Genomic DNA, 19,965 nt, shown 5'->3' with positions numbered 1-19,965 from the left:
TGTTGACACTGCAAGAATTTTCTCACACATTTTAAAAGCATATCACGTGATTAGAAGGAAATGTAAAATGAAAGGTGTCTTTTGTTTTATTTTACCAAATGTACACCTTCTAAACTTTGGTGTCTTTGATGCATTCATAGACTTTTATTTTGAAGTGTTGAGCTTCGGGTGACATGGCTTTTGTTTCCTGTGTGATCCACATTGTATCTGGGGCATCTCTGCGTGGAGTTTGCATGTTCTCCCTTTGTCTGTGTGGGTTCTCTCCGGGTACTACGGCTTCCTCCCACTTTCCAAAGACATGCTCGTTAGGTTAACTGATTCTAAATTGGCCTTAGGTATGAGTGTAAATGTCTGTCTGTTTTGCTGGTACTGCTCCTCCAACAAACCACAGCAAAGTACAGGGCACTCACAACAACAGACTGGTATAAAGTCTCCAGCAACTTGCTGCGTACATTTAAAAGACCTGAGCTTCCTCAGGTAGTAGAGTCTGCTCAGGCCCTTCTTGTACAACATCATTGTTGTCCTTCCAGTCCAGTCTGTTGTTCACATGGACTCCCAGGTACTTGTAGTGGTCCACTACTTCCATCTCCAGGACCTGGATGGTGATGGGCTCCACTGGTGTCCTCTTCCTCCTAAAGTCGATGACCAGCTCCTTGGTCTTGTGCACATTCAGGAGTAGGTGGTTTGTCTGGGACCACTCAACAAAGTCTCCAATCAGTGTCCTATACTCCACCTCCTGTCCACCTCTAATACACCCAACCATCGCAGAGTCATCAGAGAAGTTCTGCAGGTGGCAGCATAGGCGCCGATTTATGTTTTCCTCCGTGGGTGCTCATGAGTGCACGCCCTTTAAAAAAACAACCAAAACAAACAACAACAGCCGTTTTGCATTTCAGAACCTTAGCAAATGGACAGCGGCCGACACGAACACACACGCATATAGACTCGATAGGCTACTAAAGCTGTAAAGTAGGCTATTTTTCAGGACAGCCCACTCTTCAAAAATACAGATAGGATTGGAGATGAAAGGTTGAACTAAACGCGATCAGCTTCGTGGGAAATTAAGAATCAATGCCACCTGTCTTGGTCTGGCACACGTGGGTGCTCAGTATTTTCCATGGGTGCTCGAGCACCGGAGCACCCACGGTTTCGGCGCCTATGGGTGGCAGGACCCAAGCTAACAGAGTTTAGCTGGTTGCACACAGCACATGAACATGATGAAATGAAAATGGCACCAGTGAACTTTAAGTTCCTGGTCACTTGATTTATGCTGCCACCTCCTGGTATCAACAAACTGATGCTGTTTATGTTGAAACTACTGTACATGTATACACACATTGAATATGATCAATAAAAGGAGCTGACAAAAATAAAAGATCCAGATTTATAGGGGCACATACTTATGTAGATTTAATTGCAATGAGTGATTTAGTTTATTATTGTGTCACAACCTGGCTCAAACAGCAGTGACAAAAAAGGCAAGCCACACAAAGTTTACTAATAATATGAATTTAATAAAGCAAAACAGGTAGATTGTGGTATGTCCGTCTGCATATCAGTGCGCATGCTATGTTGGAGTGTGTGAGTGAATAGAGCAGAGCATGAGAACACAACACCAAATACACACAAGAAAGCAGTCAGGTGGCCAGCCAGGTGAGAGAGAAGTGAGCCAAGGCCTGCTTTATGGCCTCCCCCTGCAGCTTCCTCAGGCTTGCTGCATCTGTGATGAGACTGTAGCTCCACCTCCCAGGCTCCTGCAACACAGAGAATAACAGCCTCCCAACCCACAACCTAAGGCCAGCTTATAGAGGCCGTCACAACTGACAGTTTTTTAGGTTGTGCCTTTTGTGGGTGTGGGTTATGGTCCCTTTAATGTTAAAAAACAGATGTCCGTTCACAGAGGCAAACAGGTGAAGAGATCTTCGAAAAGCAGAGGAAGACGTCCAACATGAAGATGTCCAGGACAGCAGAAAGCAACAGGACACCGTGTACACACAGGTCAAAGTGTTTCAGACAGAAAACAGCTTCAGACAGACTGCTGACGGTCCAGAGGATCTCAACACTCAAGTAAAGAAACACTGAGTTCACACCTTCACTGTGAGCTCATACGAGGTGTTAGTTCATGTTAAAAGACACAGAGGCCTGAACGAGAATATGTCATGTTTACTGACCACAGTTCAAGACAGGAAACTCTAAACCTTGCCGTCCTCCAACATGGTTTCCTCAGCTACAATATTATAGTTCCTCTCAGTGGTTTAGCTTTTAGTGATGTGAAAAAGATCAGCTTTTAAAATAAATTAATCATTCACACAATGATGAGTTCAAAATGCCCCTAAAAGGCGACTTCCTTGCTCACAGAGCTCGAGCAGGAAGGATAAAGACTTGTTCTATTTTTGTATCATTTCAGTCATGTGATATCTGTCAGCGGTAGAACAAAACCAAGTGAAGTTGGGGTGTTTGCTTTTATATCATGGCAACTAAACTGAGAAGAGAAGAGAAGAGAAGTTTCTTTTATAGCTGCAGATGCATCTGGTAAGAAAAATATTACAATTTTTTTAACATTTTAACCAGAGAGGAAGCACATGATATACTTTAATAGTCGTCTTTGTTTTCAGTCTAGGAGATGAGCGTCATGGCAGCCCTATGTGTGAACGTGGTGACGGTCAACATGTTACTGAGTGTCTTCTTTCTTTCAGGTCAGCTGTTTGTTCAGTCTCTTTTATTTGGAGACATTACTATTATGGGCTATTATTATTACTATTATGTATGTATATATATATATATATACACACTACCCTAAGTCATGCTGATTGTTTAATTTTTGAATTGTTGCTACAGTGTTAAAAGCTAAGAAAAATTTGTGCACACCTTTAGAAAAATAGCGCGAGTTAGTTGTTGTTGTTGAAGTTGGCTGTGGATGTGTGCTGCTGAACTAAAGGCTTGTTGCGATAAAAAGTTAAAATGAATAAATAAAAGATTAATGTTTGTCTTGCTTTTTGTTCATAATTAGTCTGGTTTTACAGGTGTTTGGGCTGATTGTGATTCAGCCCTCTTCATTACTTCACCAAAGAAGATGGAAGCACTGAGTGGATCTTGTTTGAAAATTCCATGTAACTGTAGAGAGAAACCAGGAAAAGAGTTTAACAGCAGCAGAGAAACTTTTGGAGTGTGGATTAAAAATGACTCAAAATTCATTCCATATCCAAATAATGTAGTCTTCAACAGTAGTGGGTCAGTTAACAAATATGCAATGAATATTATTGGAGACCTGAGTCATAAAAACTGCACCACTCTGTTTTCTAATTTAAAGACAAGTCATTCAGACACATACTACTTCAGAATTGAGAACTGGTCGTTTAAGGCAACAGCTTCTTGTGATCCTCTTCAAATAACAGTTAAAGGTAAGGCAGGTTTTATTTATTATGATTATTAATTTATTTTAACATAATGTGAAATCTGTTTAATCTTCAGTCAATAAACTCTGTAACCCTTCTATACATGTTATCAACAGTACAAATAAGTGGACTAATTAGAAAAAGTATAAATCTGAGCTTTACTAACAATAAAATAGATTTTGTCACAACTCAAAATAAAATAATGTAATTTAGGGACATCCAATACTGGTACAATATAATACAATAACATGTTTGATGTGAAACCACAGATTCTCCTTGGAGACCCAGAATTAATATCCCAGGTGATCTGAAGGAGAAGGAGTCTGTCACTATAACCTGCTCAGCTTTCACTCCCTGTCCACACTCCCCTCCTCAACTCACCTGGAATCTCCAACAAGACCCTCTCAACAAAATACAGGAAAACACAGATGGGACCTTTACAACTAAAATCCAGGAGACCATCACTCTGTCAGACACACTTGATGGAAACAACATCATCTGTTCTGTCAGATATCCTGTGAATGAAGGAAAAGTCTTCAAGACAGCAGAGACACAAGAGACTCTCAATGTTTCATGTAAGACAACCAGAGTTTGTTGTTGCACATGAGGATTTTTGCGATATCATGTCTTTTAATTAATACAGCTAATGTCACATTTTCCTCAGATGCTCCTAAAGACACCTCAGCATCCATCAGTCCATCAGGTTTGGTGTCAGCAGGTAGCTGGGTGAAGCTGACCTGCTCCAGCAGAGCCAAGCCTCCCGTCAGACGCTTCACCTGGTTCAAGAACAGCAAAGATGGACCCATGAATGTATCTGAAGGACACTTCTACAGCTTCAATGTGACTGATGGAGGAGGTTATTACTGTGTGGCCTCAAATCAACTTGGTAACCAGACGTCACCATGGATTCATTTTTACAGTGCAGGTATGTGATGATTTAGAATTAAATCATTATCTACTAAGGAGAAGGTGACCATGCTGTCGTTTTTTCTGACGATCCAGGGTTTGGGGTTGATGTCCACGTTACATTGAAGATCCTGGGAATTGTAATTCTACACAGTACAATCATCATCTTTGAGTGGTGAGACAAACCTTTCTCTGATATGATACTTCACAGCTGGAGATCATTTGGTCTCTTGTAAATGTTCACTGTTTAACATCTGTTAATATTTATTCATCATCTCTTTTTCTTTCAGTTGGTTTAGATCAAGATTCTCCAACAAACTAGAGATGGTAAGATAGCTGAGATTATTATTGTTGTCTTCATGTCTGTGAAAGACATTCATTCTTTATGTAGGTAAAGCTCAGTTCGGCACAGTGGCGAGGTGGTTAGGAGTGATGCCTCACAGTGAGAAGGTCCTGAGTTTGAATCCATGGGCCGACTGGGCCTTTCTGTGTGGAGTTTGCATGTTCTCCCTGTGTCTGAGTGGGTTCTCTACGGGTACAGCGGCTTCCTCCCACCATCCAAAGACATGCTCATTGGGTTAATTTGTGATTCTAAATTGGCCGTGAGTGTGAATGGTTGTCTGTCTCTGTGTTAGCCCTGCGATAGATTAGCGACCTGTCCAGGGTGTACCCCTGCCTCTCGCCCGATGACAGATGGGGATAGGCTCCAGCAGATCCGCGACCCTTCACAGGATTAGGCGGTTACAGAAGATGAATGAATGTATCTATAATTACAATCAATAAATACATGTTTATTTTAAAGAATGTCTCTCTCAAAGTATTATAAACACTGAAACAGTAACATTGAAGGGGAACTTCTGTTTTTTACAACCTGGACCTTATTTCTGGCATAAAATATGATAATTTGCTCACCAGTATAACTTTTGTGTAATTTGTTTTCCTTCGGGAGATAATTAGTTCAGCGTATACCCAGGTAGTGGGAGTGACTGGGGCACCAAAACGCAGCCTCTAAATAACGCATTATCTGCCGTGAAACTCTTTCATTCCACCAATATTTTGTTATCGTATGCTAGTGCTATTCCCCGTTGAGTCCGGAGTTAGCTGTTATCATCATCTGGGGTCTGTAGATTGACCTACAGACCCAAGACATCACAGAGCATGCGATGTCTTCTCACCGCGCCGCGTGCACCCGTGACAGTCGACTTGTTTACCTGTAATTTGCCAGATACGACATCATCAAGGTCAGAAGACATCATCCGGGGTCTGTAGGTCAATCTACAGATCCCGGATAACGATAACAGGTAACTCCGGACTCAACGCGGAATAACACTAGCATACAGTAACAAAATATTGGTGAAAGTTATATGGGTGAGTAAATGATCCTATTTTATGCCAGAAATAAGGTCCAGGTTGTAAAAAACAGTAGTTGCCCTTTAAACTTCACTGTGGACATCGACACTCATTCTCACTGGGCTTTGAATGTAAACCACCACCAGAGGGCGACATAACTCCTTTAGACTTCATCTTGAATCCACCTGCAGCTCAGACAAGACTTACTGATGGATTATCTCTGCTTTCCTTCATATTTCATTTTTATTTCACCTCTCTCACTCACATTGCTCTGCTCATTTTCTGTCACCTATTTCAAATAATATATACCACCACTGTTCTATATGTTTTTACATATTTACATTAATTCATAATAAATGGACGAATCATGACATTTTAATTAAATGACTGGTTGCTATGAGGAGGTTTCATTCTTCCTTAACAGTGTGACTGAACTCATTCATTCAACCTCCTCTTAGAGGAGACTGCAATAAATCCACTGCAGAGCTTGAACACCTCTCTCTGTGTTGTTTTATTTCCACAGGACACAAAAGAAGAAGAGGAAGACTACATCAAGAGAGTGACTGAGATTCAAGCTTTACGAGCCACAAGGAGAGGAGGAAGATTCATTGTCAGTAGAATGATTTATTATATATTATTACTTGTTTTTTTGCTGAACATGCGTTATTTCTGTAGTAAAATGTGATATTTTGGTGGATCGCAGTATCATCCAGGCCTGTACATTTTAAATAATATTGCTCTGTAGAAGATGGAGATTTAAATATTAAATATTTTTATGTAAAATTCTTGTTTCTGTAGGACAAAGAAGAATTTCCCCTGAAACTACTTGTTTCTGGTTTATATACACTGTGGAACAAAGACAGAGGAAGTAAACATTTAGAGTCAGTGTCAGAGTGTTAGAAACATGGCTGTTTAAATGTTTTAAATTTGGTGTAAACAGACATGAATCCTCATTTGTGTGGTATAAATGTATTAAAGTGTTTTTACAAATGAAATAATTATAAAATGTAAAACTACATGTTTGTTTGATAGTCGAAGCAGAGTGAGTGTGACAAGGAAGTCATTATGAGGAACTGACTGAGGAAGGATCCAAATACATGACACTCAATCCAGAGTGGCAGGAGTAGGAATAAATAAATGGTGCAGCAGGGACAGAAAGATAAGTGAGAAACAGGTAAAGACCAAAACAAGGACTTGGGAACATAAGAAACCACAAGTGTAGGACAAACAGAGAAACATCACAAACAATGTGACAGAGAACAAAGGCAGGGCTATATATACACATGGGAGCAAAGGGGTTAACGAGACACAGGTGAGACTAATGAGGGGCGGAGCACGCAAGGAGAAACCAATCCAACAATCAAAGAGGAGAAAACACAGGAAGTAAAACAAGAAAATAGCAGAGAGTCATCAGGTATTAAAGTGAAGTGATATGATAATAATAGCAAGGGGAGGAGTTTGAGGTTGATGAATGGGTCAGAAAGAGGACTTAAGACTGAGGTAAAAATTTGACTAACATCTCTGTGATGTTTCTTTACCACAGGACACAGAAGAAGAACACGACTATGTCTAAAGAGTGATTGAGATTCAAAGTTTCATGTGCCACAAGGAGAGGATGAAGATGTCAAGGTCATTGTCAGTGGAATGATTTATTCTAATTCCTTGTTTATACCTACTTATTGAGTGAAATGTGATATTTTGGTGGATTGCAGCATCATCCAGGTCTGTACATATGAAATAGTCTTGTAGAAGATGAAGATTTGAATATAAAATATTTTTAAACATTTGATTTTCTTTGTTTCTGTCTGGAGGATAAAAAGGTTTGGCATTTTCTTTCCATTATGGAGGAAACTCAAACTCATCTATGTAATATTGATCTGTTTTTGTCTTCATGTTTTTTTTATATAAAAGAATTTGAGTTAAATACATTTATAGGACAATTACATATAGATATTGCTGATGAAGAACAAGCAGAAATGTGAAGGTGTATCCTGAATGTATCCTGTCACTTTTGTTAATATATTTAGATGACTGCTGAATTATTGTAACAACATGTTGGCTTTATAAAAACTCATTTATGTCATTTATTTTGTGATCAAGTTGTAAAAGCACAAATAAAACAAAAAACATTTGAAATGGACATTTTAATCTCTATGGGTTTCTCTTCAGTCCAGTACTACAGAGCAGCAGTGATGGAGACCAGTGAAGTTATATTTAATAATGACAATAAGATGATGATGGTGATTTATTTGTATATTTCTGGTTTACATACACATACACAAGGTCCTTAATACAGTTCAGCTGTGTCACTACATAACAGGAAGTAAACAGTGAGAGTGAACGTTGTATTTCAACATCTTCTTTAACCCGACATGAATCATGATGATGCCGATTAAATTTAAAATGTGTGGCGTCTCATATTTTGTCTTATTTCACAAGGAAATGTTAAACGTAATGTCTTTTGTTGAACATGAAAATTAAACGAAATAAAGTCCATGATCCCTTGAGCACTGGCTACTCCCGATGTGAACGTTACAGGAAACACTCATTTATACAAACTAATGGTGGTAGTTTTGAAACTTCTCCCATAAATTATAAGTATGTTGTGTCTTCAGTTGTGAATGCCATCTTTAAGTTTTAGCTGAAACCTTTTCAATTCTTTCTTTACTGTGTGAAAAGAAAACTGAAAAAAGTCACTGATCAATTAACATTTCACTAACAAAGACTACGCCTTAACTGATGCAAAGATGTTTATTGGTCGACAGGATGTGAGAGAAATGGATGGAGGGATGAGAAGTATACAGGGGGATGAGATGAAAAGGGCCAGAGAGGATGGGATGAAAGCGTCGGAGGGGATGGGATGAATAGGGTCTAGGGCACAGGTGTCAAACTGATCCGTGAAAGGGCAACTGTGGCTGCAGGTTTTCATTCCAACCATGCAGCAGCACACCTGACTTGGCCCAATCAATCAACTGAACTGCCTTCACGCAGTCATTTCAGGTGTCCTCTTGCTTGATTGGAACAAAAACTTGCCAGCCACACCCACTGCATGGGTGCTGCATGGTTGGAATGAAAACCTGCAGCCACAGTGGCCCTTTCACGGATCAGTTTGACACCCCTAGACTCTAGGGGATGGGATGAAAAGGGTCAGGGCGGATGGGATGATAAGGGTAGAGGGGATGGGATGAAAATAATGGGAGGCGATAGGACGGTCAGAGAGGATGAAATGGAAAGGGTTGAAGGAAAGACATGAAGGTAGTGGAATGTGTAGACGGATGATGGTGGAGGAACCCACAAAGTGAGACTCAGGGTGGAGGCACATCTCAGGAAGCAGGGTTAGGACGCACCTTTAAGGAAAATAAAATGATATGGGGCGTGGTCTAATTCCAAAACTTCAGTTATATTTATTCCATTTGAATATCCACAGACAGTATTTTGATTAAAGTGATCTTCTATGAGTGAGAGTCTTTCTTAAAATGGGTAGGAATGTAGTGATGCTGAAATTCTGTTGGTGGTCTGTGGGGGTAAAGATAATGTTGGTGGGCTCTCCTGAAGTCAGTAACTTTCTTAGTTTCTCCATTGTTTCAGAAACAGGAGAGTCTTCTCTGTAGAGTGCTTCGTTGCTGATGAAGCCAGATACTGTTGTGTCATCAGCAAACGTTATCATGTGGTTAGAGCTGGACTTTGTGGTACAAGCGTGGGCGGGGTGCACATAACTTATTCAGTGAGTTACTCAGGTGAGTACCAGGAGACGGTGTTTGGAACTCACTCTACATGTAGTGTGGTCTTAATAAGTGCAGTCTTCCTCACTGTCCTCCTCAGTGTCGCTCCCACTGTCCTCTGCTTCAGCTTCCTGCATGGTAGATGATGAAGATGCTGCAGATGCACCTCCCTGTCCTTGGTTGATTCTCTGATTAGCTGTCTCCATCCACAGGTCAACAGCTTGCTTTGGGTCAAATGTTTATGTCCTCATGTACTTTTCAGCCAATGGGGCACCTTCACAGTTGGACATGTGGATATAAACTTCATAATCTAATGTTTGCAGCCCAAGCTGATGAAGGTGAAGAGACTAATCTTCAAATGATGCCTATCTTTCCAGTATCAAATGAGTTTTACATATCAAACATATTCATTGATTTCAAAATACTGCAAAAAATAACCAGTCATTGTTTCCTCAAGACGAGAAAACCCTGAGAAGACTTGAAGTCAAAGGAGGAAGTTGGTTATTTTGTTTCTGTGGTGAAGTTACTTCATCATGTGCACCAGAACGGACAGCATTGTCTTTGTCTCTTCTGTTTATTGTGAAAAACTTTTGCGACATGAAACACTCACATGATATGTTCCATGCCAACAGAAAACCTGGAGGTGAAATCATTGTCTCCAACGTTTCTTCTCTAAACTGTAAATGTGAAGGACTCTATCCAGATGATTTCTCATCCAGCTGGTTTGTGAACAATCTCCTCTTCCTGAGCCTCAGACATCTATGGGTGTTGGTGACTGTGTGGCGGATTCTATCTTCATACATCCAGTACGCAATTGGTGATAACTTATATCCTCAGGCACTGAAGGTACAGGTGGCTTTTGTTGTATTTTAAGAAAGTAGATGACAGTGAGTGATATGATAAAGATCTTTTAAAATAAATACATCATTCACACCCTGATGAGCATAAGATGCCCTAAGGTGACTTCCTTGCTCACAGAGCTCGAGCAGGAAGGAAAAAGACTTGTTGTGTTTTTGCATCATTTCAGTCATGTGATATCTGTCACCGGTAGAACAAAACCAAGTGAAGTTTGGGTGTTTGCGTTTTACATCACGCTAACTAAACAGAAGAAGAGAAGAGAAGAGAACAGAAGAGAAGAGAACAGAACAGAACAGAACAGAAGTTTCTCTTACAACTGCAGAATCATTTTCTAAGAAAAGTATGACTAAAGTATTTACTGATAATTTTTACCAAGAGAGGAAGCACATGATATATTTTAATTTTTGTCTTTGTTTCCAGTCTAGGAGATGAGTGTCATGGCAGCCCTGTGTGTGAACGTGGTGACAGTCAACATGTTACTGAGTGTCTTCTTTCTTTCAGGTCAGCTGTTTGTTCAGTCTCTTTTATTTGGAGACATTTTGATCCACATGATGTTCATCATTAGTCTGGTTTTACAGGTGTTTGGGCTGATTGTCGTGAAAATGCAGCCCTCTTCATTGCTGCACCAAAGAAGATGGAAGCACTGAGTGGATCTTGTTTGAAAATCCCATGTAACTATAGAGAGAAACCAGGAAAAGGGTTTAACAGCAGTAGAGAGACCTTTGGAGTGTGGATTAAAAATGACCCATATTTTGGCGAAAATCCAAATAATGTAGTCTACAACAGTAGTAAGTCAGATAACATCTATCCAATGAATATTACTGGAGACCTGAGTCAGAAAAACTGCACCACTCTGTTTTCTGATGTAAAGACAAGTCATTCAGACAAATACTACTTCAGAATTGAGAACTGGTCGCTCAAAGCAACAGCTCTTTGTGATCCTCTTCAAATAAAAGTTCAAGGTAAGACAGGTTTTGTTAATTACAATTTATTTTTTTAACATAATGTGAAATCTGTTTCATCTTCAGTCAACAAACTCTGTAATCCTTCTATACATGCTATCAACAGTACAAATAAGTGGACTGATTAAAAAAAGTAAAAAGCTGAGCTTGACTAACAATAAAATAGATTTTGTCACAACTCAAAATAATGTAATGAAATTTAGTTAATTCAATACTGGTACAACTGTAATTATTAAATAGGTCAATACAATAATGTGTGTTTGATGTGAAACCACAGATTCTCCTTGGAGACCCAGAATTAATATCTCAGGTGATCTGAAGGAGAAGGAGTCTGTCACTATAACCTGCTCAGCTTTCACTCCCTGTCCACACTCCCCTCCTCAACTCACCTGGAATCTCCAACAAGACCCTCACAACAAAACAGAGGAAAACACAGATGGGACCTTTACAACTAAAATCCAGGAGACCATCACTCTGTCAGACACACATGATGGCTACAACATCATCTGTTCTGTCAGATATCCTGTGAATGAAGGAAAAGACGTCAAGACAGCAGAGACACAAGAGACTCTCAATGTTTCATGTAAGACATCCAGAGTTTGTTGTTGCACATGAGGATTTGTGCGATATTGTGTGTTTTGATTAATACAGCCAATGTCACATTTTCCTCAGATGCTCCTAAAGACACCTCAGCATCCATCAGTCCATCAGGTTTGGTGTCAGCAGGTAGCTGGGTGAACCTGACCTGCTCCAGCAGAGCCAAGCCTCCCGTCAGACGCTTCACCTGGTTCAAGAACAGCAAAGATGGACCCATGATCGTATCTGAAGGATACTTCTACAGCTTCAGTGTGACTGATGGAGGAGGTTATTACTGTGTGGCCTCAAGTCAACTTGGTAACCAGACATCACCATGGATTCATCTAAATGTTGAAGGTAAATGGAGAAATGAACTGAATCTGCTCTCATCTTGTTAATATTGAAAGTAAATACTGAACAGTACTGAATTAACTCACTTTTATTATCTACAATTGGAGCTTCTTTTATGTCTGCACCAGTTGTTTTTAATATATCAGCGTCTTCTTGTTTCTCTCTGTGAGGTACCAATGGATCTCCACTCAGTGAGCCAGTACTCGGAGGATTAATCAGGATCACCGTTTTCATCTGCCTTTGTGTTTGGTGAGTATCAGCCAGTTCATACAACAAAGGTTATCTGTCACGCTTTAGTCTCACCACTGGGTCACACTTTATCCTGATTTCTCATTGGTGATTTAATCCACAGTGCTCTTGTGCTTTGGAGGAGGACAAAGGCGACAAATTCAACTGTCCAGCAGAGTCAGGTGAGAAAACATTAAACTTTACTGTCAGTCAGTCCGTTTTAAAACAGATGTTTCGTTGTGTCAGTTAAAAGTTGAATTGAGACTCCAAACCCAGAAGAAGATTCACTTCCATCTACTGACAACGTTAAATTTTCTTTTCAGAATCAAACAGGTGAAGAGCTGGCTGTTAAAGAGCCAACGAAGAAAGCAGCAGTAGCAGAAGAAAACATCCACTATGGAGAGATCAGCATCTCCAAGCGGAGACATGAACCGTCCTCTGTCTCAGTGCAGGACAGTGGACAGCAGCAGCAGGACACGGTGTACGCACAGATCAACGTCAACAAACCAGCAAAGACATTAACACAGACTGCTGACGACACAGAGGGTATCTATGTTGAAATGAAGAAAATCTGAGGAATGTTTTTGAAGGACAAGATGCCAGGCTAGTCAAAAAAGAAAAACTCTCTTTCCAAGTTCAGGATCAGGATGCAATAAATTGACATCAGCTCCGGAGCATTGGTGAAATAATCTGCATATTGTGTAAAACCTGCAGGCTGCACTTGTCTTGTTTCCAGTTCTGTCAGACAGGATGTTGTTTTGATGATCAAGAAGTCTGTGAATGTGACCGTATGTCTCTTATGCGGCAGATTGTTTTAATCTTCGTCCTCTTCCTCAGACAAATATGTTGCAAGAAGAAGCCTTTTCTGAGGGATTGTACGTTTGCAGCACATGACGCATTTTTAATTCTCCAACTTTTCTACAATTAATGTCTTCTCTTCTCTTTTTTTATTTTCATTCCCATCCTTGTTTTAAAACTTTACATATATAAAATTCTCTAAAACGCTTCTTTATTTCTACAGAACAAATCTTTAATGAAGAATAATATAAACTTAAACAATTATCTGTAACATAATTGGGTTATCCTTTTCTTCCGTTTCTTCTGTATGTATGTAAAAATAGTTTTTTCAAAGCAAAATGAAAAGCAAAATGTGTCTTTACTTTTTCTACTAATTCTGTAATTTGTTGACAGTAAGAGACGGCTTACTCTATAGAATATATTTTGGAGCAGTTTTCACACTGACAGGTTGTGTTACAGCTCTCTCTTGTGTTGCAACTCCAGAACAGGATTTTAAAATAAGTCTACTGTGGAAATATGAAACTCAACCATACGGTTCTGCACTGTGTTGCAAGTACTTTACATGTGTTTGTGGTGATGCTTTCACAGATAGAACTGAAGATATGAAGTTGAATTTAATGGAAGCACAACTGCTGAAGTGCATCCTCCACAAAATACAGTTTGTTATCTAACTTCATTTCGGCCTCAGTGACCAGATGTTCTGTCACAGGTTGATCTATTTCTGAGGTCCAGATGAAGGTTCACCTTCAGCTGCCCAAAACACTTGTAGTTCTGTTTGGTTTTTGCAGAGTCAGACAGATGAGAGCAAGTCACAGAAAGTATTTGACCATAACTATAATGTTAAAACCTCTATTATTTGTAAATGTTTTCACGTCAGTTAATGTAGAAACGGGAACTCGAGGTTTGGATGTGAAAATAGATTATTTGTTTCAAAACAGTTCAAAGGAGAGAAACTCAAAACCTCCACAGCTTGCAGCTTTCTTACATCAGTTATGGACTTCTTCATAATTGCATGGTGACCTCACAGAGCTGCTGTTTTGAAACTTTGCTTGGTTGGATGATGAAAGTATCAAAGCTCTAAGCAGAGAACTGGTGACACTGCAAGAATTTTGTCACACAGAAGGAAATGTAAAATGCAAGGTGTCTTTTATTTTGTGTTATTTTACCAAATGTACACCTTCTAAACTCTGGTGTCTTTGATGCATTCATTGACTTTTATTTTGAAGCGTTGAGCGTCAGGTGACATGGCTTTTGTTTCCTGTGTGATCCACATTGTAAACACTACAGAGGTTATTAGTTGGTCATTTCATAGACACACTCACCAATACACAACCATCCAAGTCCCGGTCTCAGGCCTGTGTTGCCAGGTCCCACTCCTGCTCTCCCCCTAAAACAACACAAAAAAACCACATCAACCAACTATTAAGGTACGGTCATTTTCAAAAATAAACTAGATGATTGCAAGCGATCATAAAGAGGTCCATGCCATGGCGAAGTCGTCCCCGAGCGGGATGCAGATGCATAAGCGGGTCGGACACGGCCTGAAAGGAGGCAAAGTGTCTGCGGAGGAATCCTTCGGCTGACAAGTGAATGAGAGTCAGGCGTGTCGGAAGCAATGAAATTTGGTGGGCTTGTATGCAGTTTTCCACAGATGCCATTGCCTTAGTCTGCCACTCGAGGGAGTCATCAGTAGCGCCCCCTATTGACCGTATTGCACGAAACTTGGTGTGCTTGTAAGGAGTCATCCACAGATTATCATTGTCAAATTTCAAGCAGTTTACTGTGGTGGTTTGTGAGATCTAAACATGTAGCGGTTGTAGCACCCCCTATTATACGCAAGCTTACTATAATGACGGCTGCTAATTTTCATAAGGACTGGGTGAATACTACCAAAGTTACAGGCCTTAAGGTAATTAGGGGTCCATGCAGTCCATGCAACAAAGTTGCAGGATCGGAAACATTTCATATGACTTTATTAAATGAATAAAAGAGCTTAGACTTAGAATTAGACAGACTTTATTCATTCATTCATTTTCTATACCTGGTTATTCCTGTTAAGGGTCGCAGGGGTCTGCTGGAGCCTACCAGCTGTCATCGGGCGAGAGGCAGGGGTACACCCTGGACAGGTCGCCAGTCCATCGCAGGGCCAACACACAGAGACAGACAACCATTCACACTCACACACATACCTACGGCCAATTTAGAATCACCAATTAACCTAACAAGCATGTATTTGGAAGGTGGGAGGAAGCCGGAGTACCCGGAGAGAACCCACGCAGACACAGGGAGAACATGCAAACTCCACACAGAAAGGATGGATTCGAACTGGTGACCTTCTTGCTGTGAGGCATCAGTGCTACTGCTAACCACCTCGCCACTGTGCCGCCCGACAGACTTTATTCATCCACAAGGGAAATTGCTTGGTCACAGTAGTACAGATGCACATGGAAACCACAAGTAAAACGAAAGATAAAGAGATAAAATTAAAATTAAATAATATGGAATAAAATAAAATATAAGTAAAAATATAGTAAAATAAAATAAAACTGTATTATCAAAATATCTGTTACAGAAAGGTGAGTTGTTGTCCAGCTGGATAGAGTAGGGTCTGAATGACGTCCTGTAGCGTTCACTGTGGGAGTGGAGCTGAATCAGTCTGTTGGAGAATGAGCTCTGCTGCCTCTCTATAGTCTGGTGTAGTGGGTGTGACAGATTGTCCATGATGGAGAGTAGTTTGTCCAGTGTCCTCCTGTCCCTCACTGACACAAATGTCTCCAATTCTCTGCCGATCACGTGTCCAATCTTTCGGATCAATCTGTTGATCCTATTGATGTCCTTTTTGCTGGTACTGCTCCTCCAACAAACCACAGCAAAGTACAGGGCGCTCGCAACAACAGACCAGTAGAAAGTCTCCAGCAACTTGCGGCATACATTAAAAGTACTAGTAGTACTCTACTGAGGCCCTTCTTGTACATCACTGTTGTCCCTCCAGTTCAGTCTGTTGTTCACACGGACTCCCAGGTACTTGTAGTGGTCCACTACTTCCACCTCCAGGATCTGGATGGTGATGATCTCCGCTGGCGTCCTCTTCCTCCTGAGGTCAATGACCAGCTCCTTGGTCTTGTCCACATTCAGGAGTAGATGGTTTGCCTGGGACCACTCTACAAAGTCTCTGATCAGTGTCCTATACTCCACCTCCTGTCCATCTCTAATACACCCAACCATCGCAGAGTCACCAGAGAACTTCTGCAGATGGCAGGACTCAGAGCTGTACTGGAAAGCTGAGGTGTAACGATTGAACAGAAATGGAGACAGGACAGTCCCCTGTGGTGCCCCCACATTACCGCTGTTCATTATTATAAGCTTGTATTGATTTATTTATTTATATATTTACACCGAAAAGCTTGTGTGATGAATACATTTGTGAGTTCTGTATTTTCAGTATCTTTTCATTTTTCTCTGAAAGATGCTGTAAAGAGCCACAATAAAAGAGGAAGAAATCTGTACTACAGCTACAGCTAACAGAGTTTAGCTGGTTGCACACAGCACGTGAACATGATGAAATGAAAATGGCACCAGTGAGCTTCAAGTTCCTGGTCACTTGATTTATGCTGCCACCTCCTGGTATCAACAAACTGATGCTGTTTATGTTGAAACTACTGTACATGTATACACACACTGAATATGATCAATAAAAGGAGCTGACAAAAATAAAAGATCCAGATTTATAGGGGCACATACTTATGTAGATTTAATTGCAAGTGTAACTTACCACAATGTGTGATTTAGTTTATTATTGACACAATTTTTTAGGTTGTGCCTTTTGTGGGTGTGGCTTATGGTCCCTTTAATGTTAAAGAACAGATGTCTGTTCACAGAGACAAACAGGTGAAGAGATCTTCAAATAGCAGAGGACGACGTCCACCATGAAGACGTCGAGGACAGCAGAAAGCAGCACGACACGGTGTTCACACAGGTACAAGTGTTTCACACAGAAAACAGCTTCACACAGACTGCTGATGGTCCAGAGGATCTCTACACTCAAGTAAAGAAACACTGAGTTCACACCTTCACTGTGAGCTCATATGAGGTGTTAGTTCATGTTAAAAGACACAGAGGCCTGGACAAAAATATGTTGTGCAGTTCAAGAAAGGAAACTCTAAACCTTGCCGTCCTCCAACACGGTTTTCTCAACTACAACATTATAGTTCCTCCCAGTGGTTTAGCTTTTAGTGATGTGAAAAGATCATCTTTTAAAATAAATTAATCATTCACACCATGATGAGCTCAAGATGCCCCTAAAAGGTGACTTCCTCGCTCACAGAGCTCGAGCGGGAAGGATGAAGACTTGTTGTATTTTTGCATTGTTTCAGTCATGTGATATCTGTCAGCAGTAGAACAAAACCAAGTGAAGTTTGGGCGTTTGCTTTTACATCACAAAAACTAAACAGAGAAGAGAAGTTTCACTTACAGCTGCAGATGCATCTGGTAAGAAAATAATTACTATTTTTTTTTTAACGTTTGTCTTACATGTTTCATGTAAGACAACCAGAGTGTGTTGTTGCACATGAGGACATGTGTGATATTGTGTTTTGATTAATACAGCCAATGTCACATTTTCCTCAGATGCTCCTAAAGACACCTCAGCATCCATCAGTCCATCAGGTTTGGTGTCAGCAGGTAGCTGGGTGAACCTGACCTGCTCCAGCAGAGCCAAGCCTCCCGTCAGACGCTTCACCTGGTTCAAGAACAGCAAAGATGGACCCATGATCATATCTGAAGGACACTTCTACAGCTTCAATGTGACTGATGGAGGAAGTTATTACTGTGTGGCCTCAAATGAACTTGGTTACCAGACATCACCATGGATTCATTTGAACAGTGCAGGTAAATGATGATTTTGAGTCAAATAATCTTCTACAAAGGAGAAGGTGATCATGCTGTCTTGTTTCTGATGATCCAGGGTTTGGGGTTGATGTCCACGTTACAGTGAAGATCCTGGGAATCATAATTATCTCCAGTACAATCATCATCTTTGAGTGGTGAGACAAACTTTTCTCTTATATGATACTTTGCAGCTGGAGATCATTTGGTGTCTTTAAAATGTTCAGTGTTTAACATCTGTTAATATTTATTCATCTTCTCTTTTTCTTTCAGCTGGTTTAGATCAAGATCCTCCAACAAACCAGAGAAGGTAAGATCGCTGAGATTGTTGTTGTCTTCGTGTCTGTGAAAGACATTCATTCTTTATGTGAGTAAAGTTTCAGTCTCAGCTTCCCATCAGTCAGTTTCTCCAAATCATCCAACAGGTGACAACTGACAGGAAAAATCTGAATCTTCACTAGACAAGATTTACTTTGAAGGCTCTCAATTGGCGCCAAGAACTATGAAATACAGTAGAATAAAAAATAAACAGTGCCACAAGACCATTTTTGAATAAATATGGTTAAAAACTATAATTCACAAAATAGCACACTAATATAAATTCTGATAGAAACTCAAGCTTTTATTTTTCCAACCATTTATATTTACAATCAACAAATACAGATTTATTTTTTATAGGATGTCTCTCTCAAAGTATTATAAACACTGAAACAGTAACATTAAACTTCACTGTGGACATCGACACTCATTCTCTCACTGGGTTTTGAATGTAAACCACCACCAGAGGGCAACATAACTCCTTTAGACTCCATCTTGAACTCACCTGCAGCTCAGACAAGAGTTACTGATGTATTATCTCTGCTTTCCTTCAGATTTCACTTTTATTTCATCTCTCTCACTCACATTGCTCTGCTCATTTTCTGTCACCTATTTAAAATGAAATATAAAGAACCACTGTTGTTTTATATGTTTTTACATATTTACATGAATTATTACTCATAATAAATTGACTAATCATGATATTTTAATTAAATGACTGGTTGCTATGAGGAGGTTTCATTCTTCCTTAACAGTGTGACTGAACTCATTCATTCAACCCCCTCTTAGAGGAGTCTGCAGTAACACCTCTCTCTGTGTTGTTTCATTTCCACAGGACACAAAAGTAGAAGAAGAGGAAGACGACGTCAACAGAGTGATTGAGATTCAAGCTTCATGAGCCACAAGGAGAGGAGGAAGATTCATTGTCAGTGGAATGATTTATTATGTATTATTCCTTGTTTTTTGCTGCACATGTGTTATTTCTGTAGTAAAATGTGATATTCTGGTGGATCACACCATCATCCAGGCCTGTACATTTTAAATAATATTGCTCTGTAAAAGAGGAAGATTTGAATGTAATGGTAGATTTGTTTGTGTGGGTCGAAATTCAGTCTGCATCAACATTTCAGGTACTTTTGATTGTTTGCTCTGATTGCTAGGTTCATTTATTGAAACATTAGTTGTTGATAGTCAGTGAATGGTGAGAAAAACGGGGTTTTGGAGAGGCGACGGGGGGGGGGGGCACTCCAGGATGCTGGAATTCACTGGTAAGCCTTCTTGAGGTGTCATGGGCGTAATTTAACAAAACATAAGTGAAGGGATGTGCCCACTTGAAAACCCCAATGACATGCTGCATACTGCCGTTGACTAGGCCAGGTATCTGATGTCTTCATGTTGGTTGGTAGCGATATTTCTTTATTTGTTTAGCTGCTGAACATGCGAGCAGCATTTGGTTAGTTCATATTTCACGAGGTTTGAATCGTCCAGGTCTGCTGCTGAGTGGGCCATACAAGCCAGCAGCATTTACATTTAGACTGTAGGTTTAATCGTCATATCTCATAACAGAATTTCCCCTGAAACTACTTGTTTCTGGTTTATATCAGGGGTGGAACTCGA

General features: G+C 40.2%; 1 protein-coding gene across 1 annotated transcript; it reads left to right on the top strand.

The window, feature by feature from the left end:
- Positions 1-2,437: 2,437 nt before the first annotated feature.
- Positions 2,438-19,246, top strand: LOC311503740 (B-cell receptor CD22-like; the record flags this gene model as incomplete). Its single annotated transcript, XM_084566614.1, has 14 exons — positions 2,438-2,532; positions 2,616-2,696; positions 3,024-3,401; positions 3,665-3,970; positions 4,060-4,320; positions 10,810-11,193; positions 11,471-11,776; positions 11,866-12,126; positions 12,291-12,369; positions 12,473-12,530; positions 12,672-12,894; positions 18,110-18,188; positions 18,304-18,340; positions 19,184-19,246. The coding sequence occupies exons 2-14, from the start codon at positions 2,624-2,626 to the stop codon at positions 19,244-19,246; spliced, it is 2,508 nt and encodes an 835-aa protein (XP_084422740.1). The 5' UTR covers positions 2,438-2,532; positions 2,616-2,623.
- Between the last annotated feature and the right edge of the window lie 719 nt (positions 19,247-19,965).

Source organism: Chelon labrosus (assembly GCF_963514085.1).
Source record: "Chelon labrosus genome assembly, chromosome: 18".
In the NCBI taxonomy this organism is placed as follows: Eukaryota; Metazoa; Chordata; class Actinopteri; order Mugiliformes; family Mugilidae; genus Chelon; species Chelon labrosus.
Note: the sequence above shows the minus strand (reverse complement) of the source record. Positions and strands in the feature narration are given on the sequence as shown.